General features: G+C 44.0%; 1 protein-coding gene across 1 annotated transcript; it reads left to right on the top strand.

The window, feature by feature from the left end:
- Positions 1-12,522: 12,522 nt before the first annotated feature.
- On the top strand, positions 12,523-14,194 carry LOC120699127 (probable WRKY transcription factor 70). Its single transcript, XM_039982995.1, has 3 exons — positions 12,523-12,960; positions 13,137-13,241; positions 13,388-14,194. The coding sequence occupies exons 1-3, from the start codon at positions 12,680-12,682 to the stop codon at positions 13,935-13,937; spliced, it is 936 nt and encodes a 311-aa protein (XP_039838929.1). The 5' UTR covers positions 12,523-12,679; the 3' UTR covers positions 13,938-14,194.
- The last annotated feature ends 7,179 nt before the right edge of the window (positions 14,195-21,373 follow it).

The following is a 21,373-nucleotide window of genomic DNA, read 5'->3' as shown; positions in this document are numbered from 1 at the left end:
TGACATCGAATGCCTTCCACGAGCAATTCTCGCCGATGGTCGTCTGAACGTAGGAGGTGCTCCATCTCTGGGATTTCCGGAAGGACTGACGTCAGCAGCATCGTGAAGTGCATTCTGAGGACACTTCTTGTAGTTGTGACCCAATGCTCCGCATTGGCTGCAACGTTTTTGTGCCTTGCTTGCTTCGGACCCGTCCAAACCATTCCGAATACGACGTGTCTGACGGCGGCCTTTGCCTTTCTTAGTGGCTGGATCAGGAATAAACATCTTATTCTCATTATCCTGAATGAAAGGCCCCACTATTCCAATCCCATATACATCATGTCCCCAGGTGGATACAGCTGCTTCCTTGCTGAAGTAAGGTGAAACAAATACTCCTGGCTGCAACCCAGACTCTGCACATGCCGCAATGAGATGCGAGCATGGCAAATGCAATAACTAAGGCTTCATGCAGGAGCAGAAGGCTTTGCCATCTACTGTAATCAAACTCTCCTGTACCACCCTATCTCTACGGATACCACGACCAGTTCTATCCTTGAATAGAACCTCAAATCTATGCTCCATTGTACCTGTCGATATGACGCGGTGTAGTTTGGCCTTTTCAATCTTCTCTTGCATATATTGTGTCACTCTTGTGCAAAACTAAATTTGGGAGTTGCTGATGTTTATGCTTGTAGCCATGTAACGCTCTCTGAAATACTTCATGCACTCATACATGATGAACTCAACAATTCCCACAAGAGGAAAGGCACGACAAGAACGCATAACCATATTGAAACACTCTGCATGGTTCGTTGTCTGAATACCATACCGTATTCCGTTGGTATCATAAAGCAATGACCATTTCTCCTTAGGTGCACCTCGAATCCAGTGTGAAAATGGCTTCTCAATTGAATCCCTAGCCTCTGCAGCCTGACTCGTGCCTGTTCCTGATGCCCTTACATTCACTAACTCTGCAGTCAACTGATCAAGCATCTGCCATAATGCATTGAATTTTCTCTGTTGATTTTGGGTGCACAACCTCTTAAACAGGTTCTTAAGATCCTTGTTCTTAAAGTGGTCATAGAAGTTTGCACCCATATGCCTAATGCACCACCTGTTTTGGACATCGGGCCACAATGGAGGCATTGTCGCAGTTCCACGTTGCAATTTCAGTATTGATTGCAGCAGACCTGCATGCCTATCACTAATAAGGCACACATCTGGACGTGCAGCAACAACATGAACCTTCACTCGTTCAAGGAACCAATACCAACTGTCTAAGTTCTCATTCTCAACAAATGCAAATGCGAGCGGAACTATTTGATTGTTGCAATCTACCCCGATTGTGGTGAGTATCTGACCTTTATACCTTCCAGTCAGAAATATGCCATCAATGCAGATCACCGGAAGACAACACTGAAATGCTCTAACACAAGCACCTATGCAAAAGAAGACTCGTTGCATAATTCTTTGCCCCCTAGTCACGGCTGGTACGAGGTATGTGTCATAAAAGCTTCTAGGATTTCTAGCAGCAACCTGGGATAACATACGAGGTACGTTATCATATGATGCCTCGTATGTGCCGAACCGCATCTCGAACACCCTTCGTTTAGCCCGCCATACCTTCAAATAACTAATGGTGTATTGGTAAGTCTGTTCAATGTGTCGAACAATTATTTTTGGATCATAATTTAGGTTGTCCATAATCAACCCATATATTTGCTTTGCAACAAAGTCGCATGATATATTGCGATGCGCGGGAAGAACTTCTGACAGCAAACAAGTGTGCTCTGTCACAATGGAACATTTCCAGTTCGACTTCCATTTTCCCTTGAATGCATGTAATCGCCATGGTCATCCATCATTCACACACTTCACCTCATATTCTTTACTGCCAGACTTTACGACTCTGAATTCTCGTTTCAATGATATTGCCCATAGTCTCACAGCATCTTTTACGGCTTCAATGTTTGGATATGTTGCACCTTGCACTAACTCATTCCCTCTGTACTCCCACTCCTGATTTCGTACGTCTTCTGCGACATAACTGCCAAAATCATGCTCCTTCCACTCTTTTGGTAATGAGTACTGCTCGTCATCAGATGAGCCCTCATATTCTTCCATCTCTATTGCGGTTTGGTCTTCTGCCTCCATCTCGTCCACAATGCTATGTATCCTCTCTCCCTCATCAGCAAGGCCCTGTGGTCCCATGTTTTGGTTCTCTATCTCTTCTGACTCATCTTGCTCAACATAATTGGTCTCTCTTCGAATACTCGGAGTTGCTTGATCTGCACCATGTTGGATTTCATTTTGTGTCTTCTCCCGAATTTGAACAAGAATGGCTAGAGGCCACCCACGCTCTAGAGCTGCTTGCATGTACTTCTACCAGTCATCAGTGCTGTGTATCATCATCAATTTCCATAAATCACTTTCTACCTCCCAATTAACAAGAGACTGGACGGTCATCACATGTGTCAACGGATCAACACAGAACCCACGCTGCAGCCACTTACATATGGAACCAAAACTCCTTTCCAGAGGTTTATCTATGGTGCTAGATGTGCACTTAAAGGCAGAAAGGTCTACTCCATTTGGCCCATACAAAACATTGTAGTCACTATAAAATACTTGAAACTACATCTTGCTCAACATATCTGTATATCACAGAATACTTATCGAGTTATACTCTTTACTTCACTACCTTATTCAATAATCCGTAAAAACTAAGTATGGAATTCAACTACAACGTATAAGTATTCATAACTACGTGATGACACACAAATTCTATACTGCATATGCCAAATTCTATTCTAAATCATAATTAATTTATAAACACGTCTCTAATAGTACTGCAATTGTAATAATAAATGTGTAGTACTAATTTTCTAAACTAATTTACTACTACGTAACTAAAATATCATTAAACTCCTACTTAAATGGTTCTACTATAGTACTAATTAAATTAAATTACTCTACAATACCAATGGAAAATACATAAACTAAATGTACTAACCTACAGATCACAAGTGCGTAATCCGGCAGGACTTCGCCGCTTTCCTTCTTCTCACCCCTCTTTTTTTTGGATTTTTGGTGGAATTTTCGGGCTCAAATGAGGAGGAAATGGGGTCGGATGCTTATATAGGGGGTATGGCCCGATCGCCCGAGGGGGGCGACAGGCCCCCCTGTCGCGCCATTGGGCGGGGGGGTGACAGGCCCCCCTGTCGTCCGCTGGGGAGGCGACAGGCCCCGCCTTTCATTTTTTTCGGCCATGGACCTCGTTGCAAATTTGAAGAAAAAAATTACATCTAGGGCCTGTCGCCCCATAGAGCGACCGGGGGTAGTTTTGAAATTTTTCAAAACGGAAATATATTTTTGAAATTTTGATTTTTTTTAAATATAAAAAAGAAAAGAACGCGGCGGCAATGTCCTAAGCCCGCAAGCCTCCGGCGTAGAGCGCATGCATGCGATTGGATGATGGGCCAATAACAGGTTTGGTTGATAGGCCGTGGCAGGCCGTGCGATTTCAACGATTTCTATCGCATGGAAGATGTACAGGAGCCCCTCATTCTGGTACATGGGCTTGCATAGTTTTCATGGGGGCAGCTGATTGAGAAATGAAAATCATTGGTTAGGAATGGAAACTTCCGCTAACTGCTGCATGAAAGTGAAAGCATTGGTTAGGAATTTCGCTAAACAAAAAACTAGTAGATGACAAAACAAGATACTGTGTTCCATAATAGGTTTCTTTTTTCTGAAATCCAGAATACGTTTCTAGAAATACAATAGCAAGTACACCGGTGAAACCGTGTTGACGGACAAGGTTTGATAATTGGGATCCCTTGATGATTTCAGTGTGATCTTTTCGGTTTAGTCAAGTCCACGAGCGAGTAAAACCAAGATACCGTTCTAGTGCTCCAAGATGAGAATGGAAGATTTATATTGAGGTTTTTGGGTCTTGTTTAGTTGCCTTCAAAATTTCAAAATTTTATAAAATTCGCCATCACATCGAATGTTTCAACGTATACATGAAGTATTAAATGTAGTTAAATAAAATAACTAATTACATAGTTTGTCTATAATTTGCGAGACCAATTTTTTTAGCTTAATTAACTCAAGACGAAATAATAATTATCAAATATAAACGAAAGTGCTACAGTATTTTACATTTAAAAGTTTACACATCTAAACAAGACTTGGTTAGTAGGTGAGAAAAGTCACACCTCGAGTCTGTTTTAGACGTCAACGTCGTTGTGAAGCCTGGCCTGGGCTGCCCTAGGTGTGGCCATCCCCGTCCGTGCTCTCCAGTCCACAGTCCCACCACCTCTCGACGATGATTGGAAACTATAGGCCGCCCCCAATACCACGCCGCCGTGTGCTTCAACTTGTAGAAATATTTTATTCAAATTTATTTATTCGTAGAGAATATCATGAACACACTACACCCTACCGATGTTTGGATCCAAATATTAATATTCCAAAGTGCCAAAATTTAGCACTATTCTATACAAACAGGAGGGCCAATGGAGTACGCTAAAATATAAGTGCTAATGGAGTAGCTAGTAAAGTTTAGTATTCAATTTTAGCTCATTCAAATAAACCTTTATACATTATATGTTAGAGAAGATGTCACGGAGAAAGAGAAAGCATCTACTTCTTCGTCCAAAACTAAGTGTAGTTTAAAGATTTAAAATTTGTTTCAAAATAAGTGTAGTTTTCGTTTTTCAATACAACTTTATCTCTATCACTACTACAAAAACAGCCTTTTGTCCCGGTTCTATATGGCCATTTGTCCCGGTTTTGGAACCGGGATTCGGCCGCCGGGACAAAAGCGCTGGAGGCTTTTGTCCCGGGTGGTAGAACCGGGACAAAATGTCCCTCGCGATAAAAAATATTTGCGCCCTGCGGGATTGGAACCCAAGACCTATTGCCTAGCACATGGCTTCCTTGCCAACTCAACTAAGTAGTACATGTGACTCAGTAAAGAATAACTCTCTTTTGAACTATCACGTGGAGGGGCCTTTTGTCCCGGTTGGTAACACCAACCGGGACAAAAGGGGCCTTTTGTCCCGGTTGGTACCACCAACCGGGATAAAAGGGTCACCCTTTTGTCCGGGTTGGTGTTACCAACCGGGATAAAAGGGGTTGGACCTTTTGTCCCGGGTGGAGCCACCAACCGGGACAAAAGGGGGGCCTTTTGTCCGGGTTGGTGGCTCCACCCGGGACAAAAGACCTCTGTCCCCCCCGCTGGCCCGGCTAGCCTTTGGACCCGGGACAAAAGCCACCTTTTGTCCCGGGCCCAAAGGTAACCGGGATAAATGACTTGGAACAAAGGCCTATTCTGTAGTAGTGTATCTCTCTCCTCCTCTACCTCTTCTCGTTTCGTGTGCATTTCCTATGTTTTTATTTCTTCTTAATCCATATGTCCAACTCATAAAACTACACTTATTTTAAAATCGAGGGAGGGAGTACATCATAAGAAGCATGGACCACCGCCAAGTTGTATATTTGTATACATGCATGCATCATGTCGTTCCCCCGAACGGGAACGGAAATACGGCGTGGTCCCCAATGCAAGCGTTGTTCGTCGTTGCCGCGGGTGGATTCGCGGATGCTTCGCTAGCTCTCCCCACTCCCCAGCCTGCTTTAATTTTCTCGTCGCACTCTTGTCGTTTCCATGGCGGGCGGAAGGAGGACTCAACTTTTTGCAGCCGAGACGATGTCCACCCGAGACGACAGCTTGCGCTCGCTCGCCCGTTGCGGGCTTGCGGCAAGGAAAGCCATCTAACAACGGGGCAACGGGGGCTCGTGTCGCGACGACCTCTCCCGTCGACCGACCTGCAGCCAGCCGGGGACTGCAGGATGGAATCGCCATATATCAACTCTCATTTTGTTCGATTGACTGTGGCTGATGTTGATTTGTTGTGAAAAAAAATATTGTTGGCTGGCTGGTAGCTGATGGTTGGTGCTGATTTGGTATGAGCGAAAAATACTATTGGCTGATTGAAGCGAAAAGAGTGTCTATACATTGCTTATCCATTACTTTTTGTATATATATTTATCACACCACCCGTTCTCTCGATCTACCTTTTTTTCCTGCAAAGTTCTATATATACCCGGACGGAATTGTAGACCGAATTGAATGCAACAGCAAAAATTTTACACCTGGACATCCTTAAATTAAGTAGTTGATTTCTAAGGACCCGCATGGTTTAACTTTATTTAAAAATAACGTTTACCACAGGCACCCACAAAAGCACTCCCTTTGTTTCAAATTGCAAGTCATTCGAAGTTTCTTGGAGAGTCAAATTATTTTTATTTTTGACCAAAATTATAAAAAAAATTAAAAAAATTTATAGCACCGAATAGATATACTATGAAAGCATATTTAAAGAAAAATCTAATAAATACTTATTTAGTATCATAAATATTAGTAATTTATTGTATAAACTTGGTCAAATTTGAAATATCTTTACTCTCCAAGAAAGTTGGAATGACTTATAATTTAGATTTTTATATTAGCTTTTTTGTCATCACGTAAAAGTTAGTACAGATATATGTGTCCCCAAAACAATTTTTTTCTTCAAATAAAACAGTGATAAGAAAACGTGTATTATGGACCAATTTGATGTTTCTGCAACTACAAGTAAAGATAAAAGAACAACCTCTTTTTCTAACAAAAAGGAGGATGGCTAATTAGGATCCCTTATGGTATTATCACGTGTATGTTTCTGCAAAAAGGCTAGTACTATTACTATTAGTATGAAATGCCCTGTTTGCATCTGTTTGAAGGAGCAGTAGCTGATCCAGATTGATTCACTTTCACTTTCATAATTTATTATTAGAAATGAAGCGAGATATTATCCGAAATGAAAACACTATGGGTATTACGGTAATTTCATAAACAAAAACATTAGATCAAGAACACATCGATAACTATTGAAATGATATTTTGGGAAGTGATAAATATATAGAACCATTGAGCACAACACTAACCACATGACACATTTCTTACGCAAGTACTAATTGTTAAGATATTAATCTAAGTATCCATCCATTCATGATATGTATCTCATTTCATAATACTAAAAATTTAGACATTAATCTCGTCATCCATGAAACAATCCATAGTCCCATGAATTCAGATCACTAGGTTGCGATTTAGAGTTAGGATGAATGAATCATAAATTTCTAAAAATATAGATATGACACTCTAAAAAAATAGATACCAAGGTTTGCTGGTAACGTACATGAATATGGTATTTCTATTGGTAAAATATAGTAGAATACCGTAAAAATATGATATTTCTCAAAAACGATCGGAACACGCTCAAATCATTTTCATTTTCACTTTCATATTATTTTTACCATTTTTTTGTTTTTTTCGTTTAGCTTTAAAAGTCGATAAAATTTTGAAAACAATCATCAAAAGTTGAAAACTACTATTTTTATTTTCATCCCTACCGTCTGCTACAGCAGCCCATCGGCTGGCCTGAGCTTTTAATGTGGTCGCTGTGATGTGTCCGCGATTACCCACCGCATGCCTCATGTGCACTGCTTCTTTTTACCACAAACAGTTAGATCACTTAAGGATGCGATCTGGACGTATATGGATGGAATCGGATCCGATAACACTTTTTACCATATTTTAACTCTCATATGGATATTAATTCGGGTTTTGTCGTTGGATAGAATGCAAAATGAATTTCTCAAATTTGGATATGGATTCGAATATTTACTAAATTTGGAATATAGCTATCTTCATTTATTTTATTCATTATAAACATATTTCGAATGTATCACTAAATCATTATACAATAAGGTTTAAAGTATGTAATTGTTGTAGTTAATAAAAAGACATTTCATCAAAACATATTTATCCATAAATATTTAGATAGTTAATAAAATAATGATATAAAAAAGCAAATGAATAAATATTTAATGGAAATATCAATAGTTGTCAAGAATAAATGAAATAAAGTACATTTATAATTTTATCAACAAATGGATAAACCTAAGTGAATTAAAATTAATATGATTTACCATATCAAAACATAGTTAATTATATTCAAATTAATTAAACTTAATCTTGTGTATCATTTGTGATATTAAAAAGAAAACATATCTTGTGCAAACCAACATTTCCGTGCAAACTATGGAAATTTCAATCTGGGCCATCGGATCAACATCCTAGGGGAGGGGCGGGGGGGGGGGGGGGGGGAGGGAGTGTGATTACCCAATCCAAAGGCGGGTCCAGATTGTAAAATTACTCAATTCCCCGTGCCCTTGGATGTTGATCCGATGACCTAGATTGAAGTTTTCATAGTTTGCACATGATATCTTCCCCATTAAAAATGTCATTTGTCATTATCACTTTTAAAAAAGTTTTACTAAATACAACATTATTACATTATTATTATTGTTAAAATTTGTTAAAATTAATTAAACTTAATATTTATATATCATTAGTAATATTAAACCTAGTAGCACATGTCATTTAGTCGTGATCACTCTTAAATAGTTCCCTTATGTACATTATTATTAATATTAAAATGAATATCACTAATCACAGGTTATATAGATAATTATTTAATAGTTTCCTATGTGTTTACTCTTATTTGAATACGGATGTTGCGGATATTGTAGAATACGAATGTGAAATTGAATAGAGAAAAACAAGAAAAAATGAATTTAGATTCCACTTTAGTACGACATTATAATTGGATACCAATATGGATATTCATATTAGGTGCGGCTACGGATACAAATACGAATGTAAAAAATTCAAATAACCATTTCCATTGAATCCCTTGCTCTATCTAATTTTAGCAAGGGGAGTAGCTTTCGCAATTGTCTGTCGTTCTGTGCAACCAAACTCCATTTGATAATTTTGACCACCATTGACAAATACTCCTACTGATAAGACAACACCGTGATAACTTGTCAATTCTTGAAAACTTTTGGCCGAGGACATGGACAGTTGGAATACTAGCAATAAAAATGAGCACCTTTATTTTGCAATTTTTGTAGGCTTCTTATTTGGGTACCTACAACTGTGGTATATGTTTTATATGTATGCTAACCTCTCAACACACGTCATACTCACACCTCACGCACACAACCAGTTCTGTCGGCGATGGGTGCCTCGCATTCCCCTTTGTGGCACCATGCAAGAGAAGCTGCAGAGATTACTATAGGAGCCCAGCCACTAGTGTGAAAACCCGCATTGAGCTATGCTCGAACGCGCTGCACCACCAGCCTAGCCGCCAAGCTTCAAGCTCGTTCACCATAATTTGTTTTTTTTTTCTGAGAATACGATCAGAAATGTTGGTCATTACAAGAAAAAACAAGTTACAACATCATCAGAGGAGGAGCAGCAGCATTAGCAGGTGCAACATAAAGGAAATTATGACACTTGTGCAAAATTGCAAACAACCTTTAGTAGGCCGACAACTACCTAGAACCGTATGGGATCCAAGAACCACCCTTATGTAGAACTTGAAACCCAAGCAGTCAAGGTGTGTATTCACATGGTTGAGCACTTCTTGACAAACACACTTCAATAATGATGATGGTTTGCGTGCCTATCAAGCTCCCAAAGTGTAAAGCACTTCATCATTAAAAAAGGTAACGACTTGATTCTAGCTAGCCGTACATTTGTGCAAACCGTCTACATCTCCTGCAATTTTTCTTATCTCTCTCACTCCTCTCCCTCTCAATCTTATCTCTTCCTTGCTGCTACCTCCCCTTCCCTCCTCTCCCCCACCTCCCATCCTCCTCTTCCGTGTGCCCATTCCCCCTCCCCCTTCCAGCTGCCGCCTACCCTCCTCTCATCCTCCGCAATGGCCTCCCCATTCTCCCCCAACCCCATGGTCTAGGGGGCTATGCGGTCAAGGCGTGGGCCTGCAGACCTAGGACCAGGTGTGGCGGTGTGGGTCCTGAGAAGGCGGAGGAGGGCCAGGCGCAGTGTAGCGTGCAAAGGCGGTGTGTGTGGGTGCGGCCAGATGGCAACGCAATAGGGCGCAGCTGGAGGCGGAGGAGCATGCACATGGCCAGCACGAGGTGCAGGAGGAGTGGCCCGACGCGGTCCAGCAGCCAGGAGGTCGCACGATCTAGGGGGCGGTGCTGCTGGGCCTAAGAAGCGGGGCGGCTGGAGCAGCGGCGGCTGGGGCAGCTATGGCGGCAGTTCTGCACATGCAGGAGGAGCAGGGGCCCATAGGTGCTCTGCACCAGCGGTAGGCAGGGCCCAAAAGTGCGGCGAGCAGAGGAGCGCGGTGGGCTTAACAGAGCGTTTGGATTCTTGGAGGATCAACATCGTGGGAGGGGCGTGGCGGTGCGGCATAGAGCCCTGGTGACCAAGGTTTTTAAAGCGGTAAGGCGAGGCGAGGCGAGGCGATGCGCCACCGCTCGGACGCCTAGGCGATAAGGCGTGAGGCGAGGTGACGCCTTAGTTACCTGTAAAACACATTCATTTACCTCTAAAACACATACATTTACCTGTAAAAGAAAAGAAAAATAGAGGATCACTGGGCCTAAAGGTGGAAAACCGGCTCATCAACTCAGCCCGACCCAATTTAACCCATCCCCAGCCCCCCTCCACCTTATCGCCAACCCTACCCGCCCATCCCCCATCCCCATCCCGCATCCCGCCGCCTCTGCCTCTCCATTCCCGCCGCCTCTGCCTCTCCTCCTCCGACCGCGTCGTCGCCGCCGCTGCCTGCCCGCCTCCTCCTCCTCCTCTTCCTCCTCAGCCGCTACCGCTGCCGCTGCCCTCTTCCGCCTCCGCCTCTACCTCCTCCGTCGCCGCCCGCCTTTGCCTTCTCCACTGCCAGCCCCAGCCTCCGCCCGATGCAAGACCGGAGGAGGAGGAGGAGGAGGAAGGACAGGATGCGGCGGCGCAGCTCCGTCCCCCGGTGGCGCGGCACTGGAACGCCGGCCAAGGCGAGGAATGGTAAGGCGACGCCGATGCCCTGATTTTTTTCCCGCTCGGACGCCTTGGCGACGCCTTAAAACCTTGCTGGTGACGGCGTTCGGAGCGATGGGTTTCAGCGAGGGTAGAGTTGTAGCGGCGTCGTGCAGGGTCTGTGACGCCGTGTATGCGGGCAATAGCAGTTTGTAGGTGGAACAACGACGGCGGCGCGCAGAGCCGTGACGGATCGAGTTGAGCCTATGCATTGTTTAGGCAACTTATGCTAAATCAACTAGCATTTTGATAATACTCATAAGCATTTGAATTGAGTTAGTAATGTACTTTTATAGTCTGTTATAGGCATTTTTAATGTTGGTTTTTAATAAAACTATTCTACAAAGTCAATAATATTAGTTCAAGTAAGCAATAATATTGCTTTATCTAGGCATAACAATACAGTTCATTAAGCAATTTTGTTGAGTATCTTACAATTCATTTTTTTTATTTTTATGTTGTTTTAAGCAACTTCAGTGAATGAATCAATTGGAACATATTGAAGTGAAATCATGCTTTGATCTTTTTATTGGGTCAACGCAATGATGCAATTAGATTTTAATTTTAACTTAGTTGTAAAATTACAGCTTTTTATAATTTGAGATTAATTTTGCACGTGCTGACTTCATCTTTTTGTGCCCTTATCCTGATTGTAATGCATGACCCACAGCAGCTAAGCTTCGCTTTAGAGAGAAGTCCGAACGGATCCAAAACTCCTGATTCCCCACGATTTGGCGTTCCCTTAAACAATATTTTTCTCCAGCGGCGACGTGGACACGCACCCGCAGCGGCCGCCGGCCTCGAGCCCCATCCGATCCACCCCCGACCCTCTCGCCGCAGGCGCAATCCCGCATCACCGGGGTGACGTCGCGTCGGGGACGTCACCGGCGTGTCGTCGTCTCCCCCGCGCCCCCACCTCCCCTCCCTCTCATTTCCGCGATGCTTCCCCCCTGGCCGAGCTCCCTGCTGGCGCCCGCACGCACATGCCCACCCGACCAAGGAAACCTTCTTTTACCGGCCCCACAGCGTAGAAAGCCACGGCCCTCGCTCGTGGCCGCGTGGACGCAGACGGCGGCCGGTCCCACCTCGCAGAGGGTGGGCTCGGTGCAGGTCCAGTGAACCGTCGCCCACGCAGACGGGGAGCACAGACCTCGTGCCGCCGTGGCGTTCACCGAGGCGGGGCCTCGTACACCGCTTGAGGTTGGGCCCCACCTGTCGGCGGCATGTGCCGCGCCCGCCCGCGCTGGACCTCGCTTACCCACGCACCCGCGCGGCGCAGGGGTTTTGGCCCCCGCCGCCCGGTCGGGTCGCGGGCCCTTCGCCTCTGCCGCGCCTCGGAAACTAAGCCAGCGATCCCGTCGTGACGCGGCCCATCAAACTCCGGGGCATCCGCCCCTCGCGGCCCTGGATGTCAGTTGCAGAGCTCGCGCGAGGATTCCCAGGACCGTGCTCACACGGACGGGCACGGGCCTGCCACTGTCCCTGTAAGTAGTAAACGCCAAAGCGATTGGCGCTTTGATCCCTCCCAGTCCCACCAGGCTGCAAGAGGCGCCCTCCCAATCCGTTCCGCAGCCATAAATACCCCGCCCGCCTCGCTGGGTTTCTTCCCTGCTGCTTGCTGGCGTTGGGTTGCTGCCGGACCGGAGGAGTGAGCTGAAAAGGAGGAGGAGAGTGTGTGGGAGACTGGGAGTGCGAGACCGAGCCGCGTGATCTTCCCTTGTTAGGTTGCTGGTGGCCATGGCGGCAGCGGCGGCGCCGTACGCGCAGGTGATGGAGGACATGCGCAGGGGGCGGGACCTCGCCACGCAGCTGCAGGCGCTGCTCCGGGACTCGCCCGAGGCCGGCCGCCTCGTCGACCGGATCCTCCACGCCATGTCCCGCACCATCGAGACGGCCAGGGCGGCGGCCGCGGCGGAGGAGGGCTCCGAGGGGCAGAGCGAGGTCACCTGCGCTGGCAGCGGCGCCGGCAAGAGGAAGGCCGCCGGAGGAGGGGACAAGAGGGCCGCCTGCCGGAGAAGGTGAGGAGGCTTGCTTGCACTTTTCTTGAATCTTGATTACTATCTTCCTTCGGTTCAGTTACATCTGGTTAATCTAATCCAACTTGTTTAATCCCTTTATAATTTATTATGTTAGCACAAATTGGTATTTTTTATTTAAATGTGCGTTCCATTAAAATCTGACATGCGCGTTGCAGAGCCCAGAATTCGTCCACTGTCACGGTGACCATCAAGGATATTGAGGACGGGCACGCCTGGCGCAAGTACGGGCAGAAGGAGATACAAAACTCCAAGCACCCAAAGTACGTTCCTGTCCTCCATCCTGTTATACACAGTATCTGCTATATAATTATTGGTTACACACAAAATACTACAAGTGCTCCGAGCGTGACGGATTTAACTGGTCACGAAGAAGTCGCAGATGATGATGCGTTGGTGCTCGGCGCAGGGCCTACTTCCGGTGCACGCACAAGTACGACCAGCAGTGCGCGGCGCTGCGGCAGGTGCAGCGCTGCGACGACGACCCGGACGCCTTCAGGGTCACCTACATCGGCGTGCACACCTGCCGGGACCCCGCCGCCGTCGCGCCGGTCGTGCTCCAATCGGCCGACGAGCTCCACGCCGGTTCCCGCCTCATCAGCTTCGCGCCCAACGCCAGCGCCACCACGGCCAGCACCACCACCACCGGGGACACCAGCCAGCAGGGCGACCACAAGGGCGCCGCGCTGCTGGCGGGCCTGCGGCCCCTGAAGCTGGAGGCCGGCGCCGGCGCCGGCGAGCAGGAGGAGGTGCTGAGCAGCCTGACCCCCGCGGGTAGCTCGGCGGCCGCGGAGGCGGCGCGGAACGCCGCCGCGACGCCCGGGCCGGACCAGGGGGACGTGACCTCCGGCCTGCAGCACTGCTACGGCGGCGGCCTCGCCGACATGGCGCCCTTCGACGATGGCACCTTCGACCTCGACGACCTGTTCGGCTTCGATCACGGAGAAGCTGATTACTGACCGTGCCCGATCAATCGAGCTGTGATCAGAGAAGATGGGAGGACCGGCTCGGCCTGTAATCTGTATATGGAAATAATGGCTGCGCGGATCGTGTTTAATTAGCTGCAATGCCTAGTTAGTCTGTACATGGTATCTACATTCTAATGTTAAGACTCAGCTGCAGGTTGTGTAGATTATGTTAATTAGGTACTAGGAGCAGAGAGCTTGCATTGGCCTTCTCTGAGAATCAGCGAAATGCTACACGTTTTTGGGCTTCAGCTGTCACTGTCAGCGTCAGTTCAGCAAATGTTAATCTCTCTCTCTCGCGCGCGTGTGTGTGAACGCGCCGCAAGATCGAGCCATGTTCTTTCACTTAGCAAACAAATAAGCTCTAAGGCTGTGTTTAGTTCGCGAAAAAGTTTGGGTTTTGATTGTGTACCACATTCCGTGCTGTGTTTAGTCCGCGAAAAAGTTTGGGTTTTGATACTGTAGCACATTTCGTTGTTATTTGACAAATAATATCCGATCATAGACTAATTAGATTTAAAAGATTTATCTCGTGCTAATCAGTTAGACTGTGTAATTAATTATTTTTTCCAACTCTATTTAATACTTCATGCATATGTCGAAAAATTCGATATGACACATACTAAAAAAAATTTTGGAACTAAACAGCGCCAGATCTTTCTTCAGAGCAGAATCAGATGCCCGTGCCTAAGCTCGTGGCACATCGGCAGGTACTGCCAGACAGGATCAAAGGACGTATCGTCTGCCTGCACTTCAGAAAACTGATAAGCACAGGCGGCTTCCAAAAAGTAGGCTACCATGGGACGGAACACGAAAGACACGTTCTTCCTTTCTCGATCCCCAAATCCAATCTCAAAAGTAAGAGATATTACATTATCTAAAACTTAAATATTCTATAAGCATAAGCAGTACGCTATGGCTCTATTTGGGAGAGTTTTTCTAAAACTCGCTTATAAGCTAAGCAAGCTTATCTGATAAGCCGCGTTCTGGAGAATCTAATATAAAATGACCATTATACCCCTGAGACTGGTAATATTTCTTTTTGTTTGTAACATTGATGTAAAGGCAATTTTCTGCATCTTTTTGAAGTTTGAGATAGAAATCTAGTTCTATAAAAATATAACATACAATAGAAGTCAAATTAACTCTCATTTTATCCATTCACTACAACATACTATTTATTCTGTGACGGAATCATTTTGTCGCAGATCATTGAAAATCCGTCGCAATTCACCATCCGTGACGGTTTGAGATTTCATTGTTGATTGAGTGTCATTGATTAAATCTATCAACGATTCTTCAAACCCGTCGCGGATTGAAGCAATCCGTGATGGTTTTTGACCGTCGCAGAGCAGCCCGAGGCCCAGTTAGCCCATTTCAAAGCCCAGTTTTAGCGACGAAAGTAAACGTCGCGGATTCAAGCTGACATGGATAGTGATGTGGCTGCCAACGTGGATGATGACATGGCTACCAACATGGATGATGAAGTGGCTGCTTACATGGAACTAATGATGACGTGGATCATTTTTTCAATGGGCCAATTTTATTAGTGGATCACTTTTGGCCCAAAATTTCAGCCCATAAACATTTCAGCACACAATGAATTCTGCTCAGAGTCATTTCAGCCCATAAATATTTCAGCCCACAATGATTCCAACCCAACAACATCCAAACCATTATCACAACAGAAGCAATCAAACCATTTCAAAAGAGCACATTATCCAGAAGTAGTCACAAGTTTCACACATCAAAAGCATGCAAATCACTAAGTCTAAGAGATGCAGCTCAACTTGCAACCCAGGAGCACAAGCTCAACACAAGAACAATAAGTCTAAAGGAGAAAGAACAATAAGTCAGCTCAACCATGAGCATCTTGAATCAAAACAGCAGCTCAAGCAAGAACATCTTGCATCAGACCAGCAGCTCCAGGTTGGTGGTGGAAATTCTGGATGTAGTCCACCAGTTCATGCCATCCTTTAGCTGCTTGCAAGACCAAAAACAAAAAATGTAAGACATTGAACTGGCAGTGCAAATAAGCCTCTAGCATTGTGCATAAAGCAAGAACAAAATATTGTAGCAGTGAACTAATGAACTAGCAGTGCACGTACCATTAATTCAATCAACTGGTCGTTGTTGATCAAGAATAAGCTGAAGTTTGGCTTCCAAGCTAGCTTGCTTGTTGTGCATCTCCTCCATGTCCCTTAACCTTGCTTGTTTTTTTTCCTGCGCTCTCCTTTCCAAATCATCCAGTTTTGCACGAAGCTCAACATTGGCAATATGGATATGACTTAATAATCTGAAACTTATACTGCACATATGCAATATGAACTATTTATTAGCAGTATTGTTTTTCAGTACTCGCCATAGAAAAGGAGTTCTAGGAAGGGTCAAGCTGCAGGTTCATACCAGTAATGCACAGGGTCCTGTTTCTGCACAGCTAAGTACTGAGTACGAGATGCTACCATGATTCCCATATTTTTTAGTACTGAGTACACCATTCTGATAGCTAAAGTATGTTTAATTTTTATCAATGGAGATAAAAAAACAGTTGCATCTAAGGACTCAACTTCATGCAGTTAGACAAACACATATAGTTGATACTGAAAAACTGAATCTATTTTGTTTCGAGCAAAGCTACCAATAAATAAGCTAGAGAAGTATTTCAGTGAACATGAAGCTAATGAGATGTGCAGCCCTGGCTAGCAATGAATCACACACATTCTGTATGGCCTGCAAAATTATCAACTAAATAGCATAGATGCATGTAGTTGAGACCTGAAAGAAAGAAGCTCAGAGGAACATTCAGAAGAAAGACCTTGAAAACTGTATTTCGAGAAAAAGTAGTAGTACTAGTACCGCGTGTGGCCGCCAGCGTCTTTCCAAATGAGTTGTGGTGCAGCCAGAGTTACCATGATAGCCTCTCTGAATAGGGAACGGGCGCGCGGCATCAGCAGCTGTGCTCGGCCGCAGGTGCACTGGGCATCTGCAGCATCGCTTGGCCGCCGCCGGCAGCACTCGGCCATGGCGCGTGGCCTCAGGCAGTGACGCATAGGCGTATCCCACGGAGGAGGTGCCTGGCCATGGCGCTCAGCCTACGGAGGCACTGGAGCTCCCGCCGGATGGATCTGAGGAAAAGAGCAGCGATGAATATGACAGAGAAAGAGGCCCAGCGGCCAGCCGAAGCTGACCGGATCTGGGTAGCGAGCGCACCTGAGTTGGACAGGGCCTAGGGCGTGTGCGATGGCGCCATGGCTGCGGGCGGCATCTGCTCGGATCGGGTGACGGCAGCGGAGGATCCTCCGTGGGGAGAGCCCATCGCCCAGGTTGAGATCTGCGGCTATTGCCCGCCGTTTGAACTCCAGCAGCTAGATCTGGTGCAACCGGCCCGTCAACGCGGATGGAGTAGGAGGACGGGACCGAGCTGGAGGATGGGGCGCGGGCTACATGTGCGTGGCGTGCGGCACCTCGCCCCCCTGCAAGCAGCTAGGAAGGTGGAGGGGCGGCGGCGGCGGGGTGTGGCGGATGCGGAGGGGCGACGGGATCTGAGGAGTGAGGAGGGGTGCGAAGGAGGGAGGGGAAGGGGATGGGAGAGGCTGGCCTACGGTTTGCTGGCCTATTTATACATCTACGGATCGATCCGAGTCGTTGGATTAGAGATGGACGGCCCAAAGAAGTTGGGTTATGATGAAAAACGGTCCTAAGTAGTGTTTCGGCCCATTTAACATTTTTCTTTTTCTTTTCCTATTTTATTGCACCATTGTGAAGTAACATATAAAAATAATAATCTTATGTACACTAATATATTTTCTAAATATAATAGACTACATGTAATTTGTCTTGTCGAAGTTTTGATAATTTCCAAACTCATTTAATATTTTCAATGGTTTAAATGAATTTTTGCATGTTTATTGAAATTAATTACAATTTGAACTATGTGTACCCCAAAAGATACAAAAATTGTAGAAAAATATATATTTAGGCTCATATGATATATTCTAGTCCATATCTTAGAGATAGATGACAAATTCAATTATCTTCTATGGACAATTCAAACTTTTTTCTCCAAATTACCACATAATAATTGCAATAATATCTAAATTTGGTCAAAAAATTCTAAAAATCGACATGATAACATATTTTTGGTCCATAATCTTTATATAAATTTTTAAATAGTTTTAGTAAAGTTGAATCATACATTGTTCATAAAAGAATAAATCTCTCATATAGTTTCTTAAAACTCAAGTGAAACTTTGAGATTTGAGTAACTCATTATATTTTTGAACTCGTATGCACCTCAAATTTGGACACAATCTTATTTTCACCATAATATTATAAAATATGAAGTTACATTACAAATTGTTCTGTAAAAACATATTTTTTCTATTCTCTACTCGAGTGGAAGAAAACAAATCACATGTAAAAGGTATAATAAATAGTATTTAACATACAAATAGATACCATAAAATGAAATAACATGATTTTAGAAAAATTCAGGAAAAAGAAATATCAAATTTGGAGTTTTAATGAGGTAGAAATACCGATTACAGATTTTAACTCTGGATTAAAAAGAAAAGACGAACTATGCATCTGTTCTTCATCTCTATCCACGTGGACTAATATTGTACAAATAGCGCTTAATGGCAGTGCATACCACAACCGAGGCAATGCACCAGTGGTGACGCGTCCTCATCCTGTTGCTGAGGTCCCGAGTTCGAAATCTCGGCGTGCCATATTATTTTTCCAATTTAGGAACTCTAGTATAAAAAGATGTTTTGGTGCCAACTTGACTGCTTCGGTTGTAGACAGAGGTAATGAGTTCGATTCCTATTTTTTTCTGGTGTGGACTGAGTCAAGAAAGGTCGGAGTTGGGCCTGAGCTGCGGTGCTACAAGAATGAAGGGAATAAATGGGCCTGGACAAAAGCTTATATTGACCATGATAATAGAAATTATGAAGTTATAAATTAGTTATTGTTATGTAAAAATATTTATTTCTATTCCATGCTTAAATGAAAGAAAACAAGCTATTAGAAGAAGGTTCAAGAAATCATAATTGACTTAAAATTTTTTTTACTACTGATTGCCACATGCAAGCACTTGGTGTGATGGTATTGCATTTATAAAACGTGCATGATGGTTTAAGGTTTGAATCTTGGGCCTGCAGTATTTTTTTTACTTGAAAATTTATGCGTCCAGATTTCATTTTGATCATCAAAGTCCAATTCTTGTAGGGCATTCTATTGTTGAAACCCAAGACCAGGTTCAAACCCCACCCCCCTGGTGCAATTTTTATTTTTTTTCATATGGGAACACCATAATTTTTAATTTATGTTTGCGACGGATTTGTATAAATGTTGCAGTGTTCTGGGCCGGACCGTGACAGAATTGATGATCTGTCGCGGTTTTCTGGGCTTAATATCCATAAGAGCAAATCCCTAACGTTTTCTGAAACCGTCGCCATAGTTCCGCCACAGAATATATAGTATGTTGTAGTGATTGAAAGTGCTACAAAATACCGAAAATTACAACAATAAATCAACCAACTGAAGCCGAAGCAAGTACATCACGAAAGGCATATATCTGTATCATCCCCCATTAGGCTACCATCTTCTGAAGGGTCTTCATCACTAACGTCTTCCACATAGGTTATGAAATGTTCATCAATATGTCAGTTTCTCTAATGAAGTTATGAAGAGCCATACAAGCAACAATTATCTGAGACTGCTTATTAGCTGGAAAGCTAGGTACTTTCAAGAGAATGGGCCACTTCATCTTGAGAACTCCAAATGACCGCTCAATCACATTTCTAAGTGATACATGATGATAGTTGAACACCTCCTTCAATCCCAGTGGGTGGCGACCATGCTGCCATTCAGCCACATGATACCTTTGACCTTTGTATGGTGCTAGATATCCTTTTCTATTAGGATACCCGGAATCAAAAAGATAATACTTGCCTTGAGGTGGATGTGGAAAGTTTTCTTTGTAGGTGACTAAAGTATCCAAAAATACCTGAGTGTCATGAGCAGAGCTAGGCCAACCAGTAATAACAAATGTGAGCCGCATATCAAAGTCACAAACCGCCATGACGTTTTGTGAAGAATAATGATGTCAGGCAACATATTTTGGTAGCTCACTTTTTGGCACAGTAACAGGTATATGTGTTCCATCGATGGCGCCTATGCAATCATTGAAATGAGGCCAGAACCTAGCTTCTTGTAGTTTTGGATGAATTGTACGAAATTGTGGATCCTTAGGTCTCATGATGTGAACTGCCAATCTACAAATGCAGCGAAGCACCTCACTGAACTTTCTACTAACAGTTTCTAATGAATGTTCAAACCTATTCTTGAGCTATCTCAATGATTCAGGTGGACCACATGCTCACAAAAACAAGGCTAAGGCTTCCTTGGTACAAATACCTCTACTTGGAGTCAAGCCATAATTTTGAACCAATGTATCATGGAGATGATAGAACAGAAATTAAGCATGGAAATATTGGTCCATTAGAAAACAACATCACTAGTTCTTCCTGTCCTCCCATGCTTTCCTCAGCCAACAATTAAGTCTCCTAGCAGGTGTCTTCAAAGTAATAATAAACACATCACAGTTCTCCTTGTTTTTAAGAAGTTGGGTAGCATAGTAGTGCTCATCACTCCCTTCTTCAGCGTCATCATTAAGGACAAGCTCCAACATAGATCCAATCTCATCTCTAACATGATCAATCACATGAGAAGTTGATGAATTATCACTATTTTGGGCCTTCTTCTCATATGTTTCCACCAACTCTTCATAAGGGTATCTCTATATGTTTTCTTTTTCTTTCCAGAAGGGGAACATGTGGTTCTCCCTGAAGATGGTGCTGGGCCATTCCCCCAACAGATGGAGCTGGCCTATTGTAAGCACTTGGGGTGACCTGTGGTGCACCCCTTTCACCATTAGGGAGAGCCTCACCATCCTCATGCTCCTCCTCCTCTTCCCCACTTCCAGGAACATATGAAGTTTTATTTGTAACACTAGTTGCTTCAAACATTATCCGCAGCATGTCCTCATCCTCAAGAACTAAATTTTTAAATGATATACAACCAGGCATAGCCTGAAATACAAACTAGAGCAATTAAAATATCACCAAAAAAACAAGTAATGCATGTACAGAAAACATGAAATGACAACTACCACTACAAGAAATTATTTAATCTATGACGAAACAAATTCATCACAGATTGCTGAAAAAATATAATAAAACACCATCTATGATGATTTCGTGATGAATTCGGATAATGTCATGGATTGATCATCACAGATTAAATCGAGTGATATTTTTTTCATAATCATCATAGATTGGCACGATCTATGACGTTTCTAAACCGTCACAAAATGGCCCGAAGTCCACTTAGCCTAACCCAAACCAAATATCTATGATGAAAATAAA

Source organism: Panicum virgatum, chromosome 3K (assembly GCF_016808335.1).
Source record: "Panicum virgatum strain AP13 chromosome 3K, P.virgatum_v5, whole genome shotgun sequence".
NCBI classification, from domain to species: domain Eukaryota; kingdom Viridiplantae; phylum Streptophyta; class Magnoliopsida; order Poales; family Poaceae; genus Panicum; species Panicum virgatum.
This window is presented reverse-complemented; position numbering and strand designations above follow the sequence as displayed.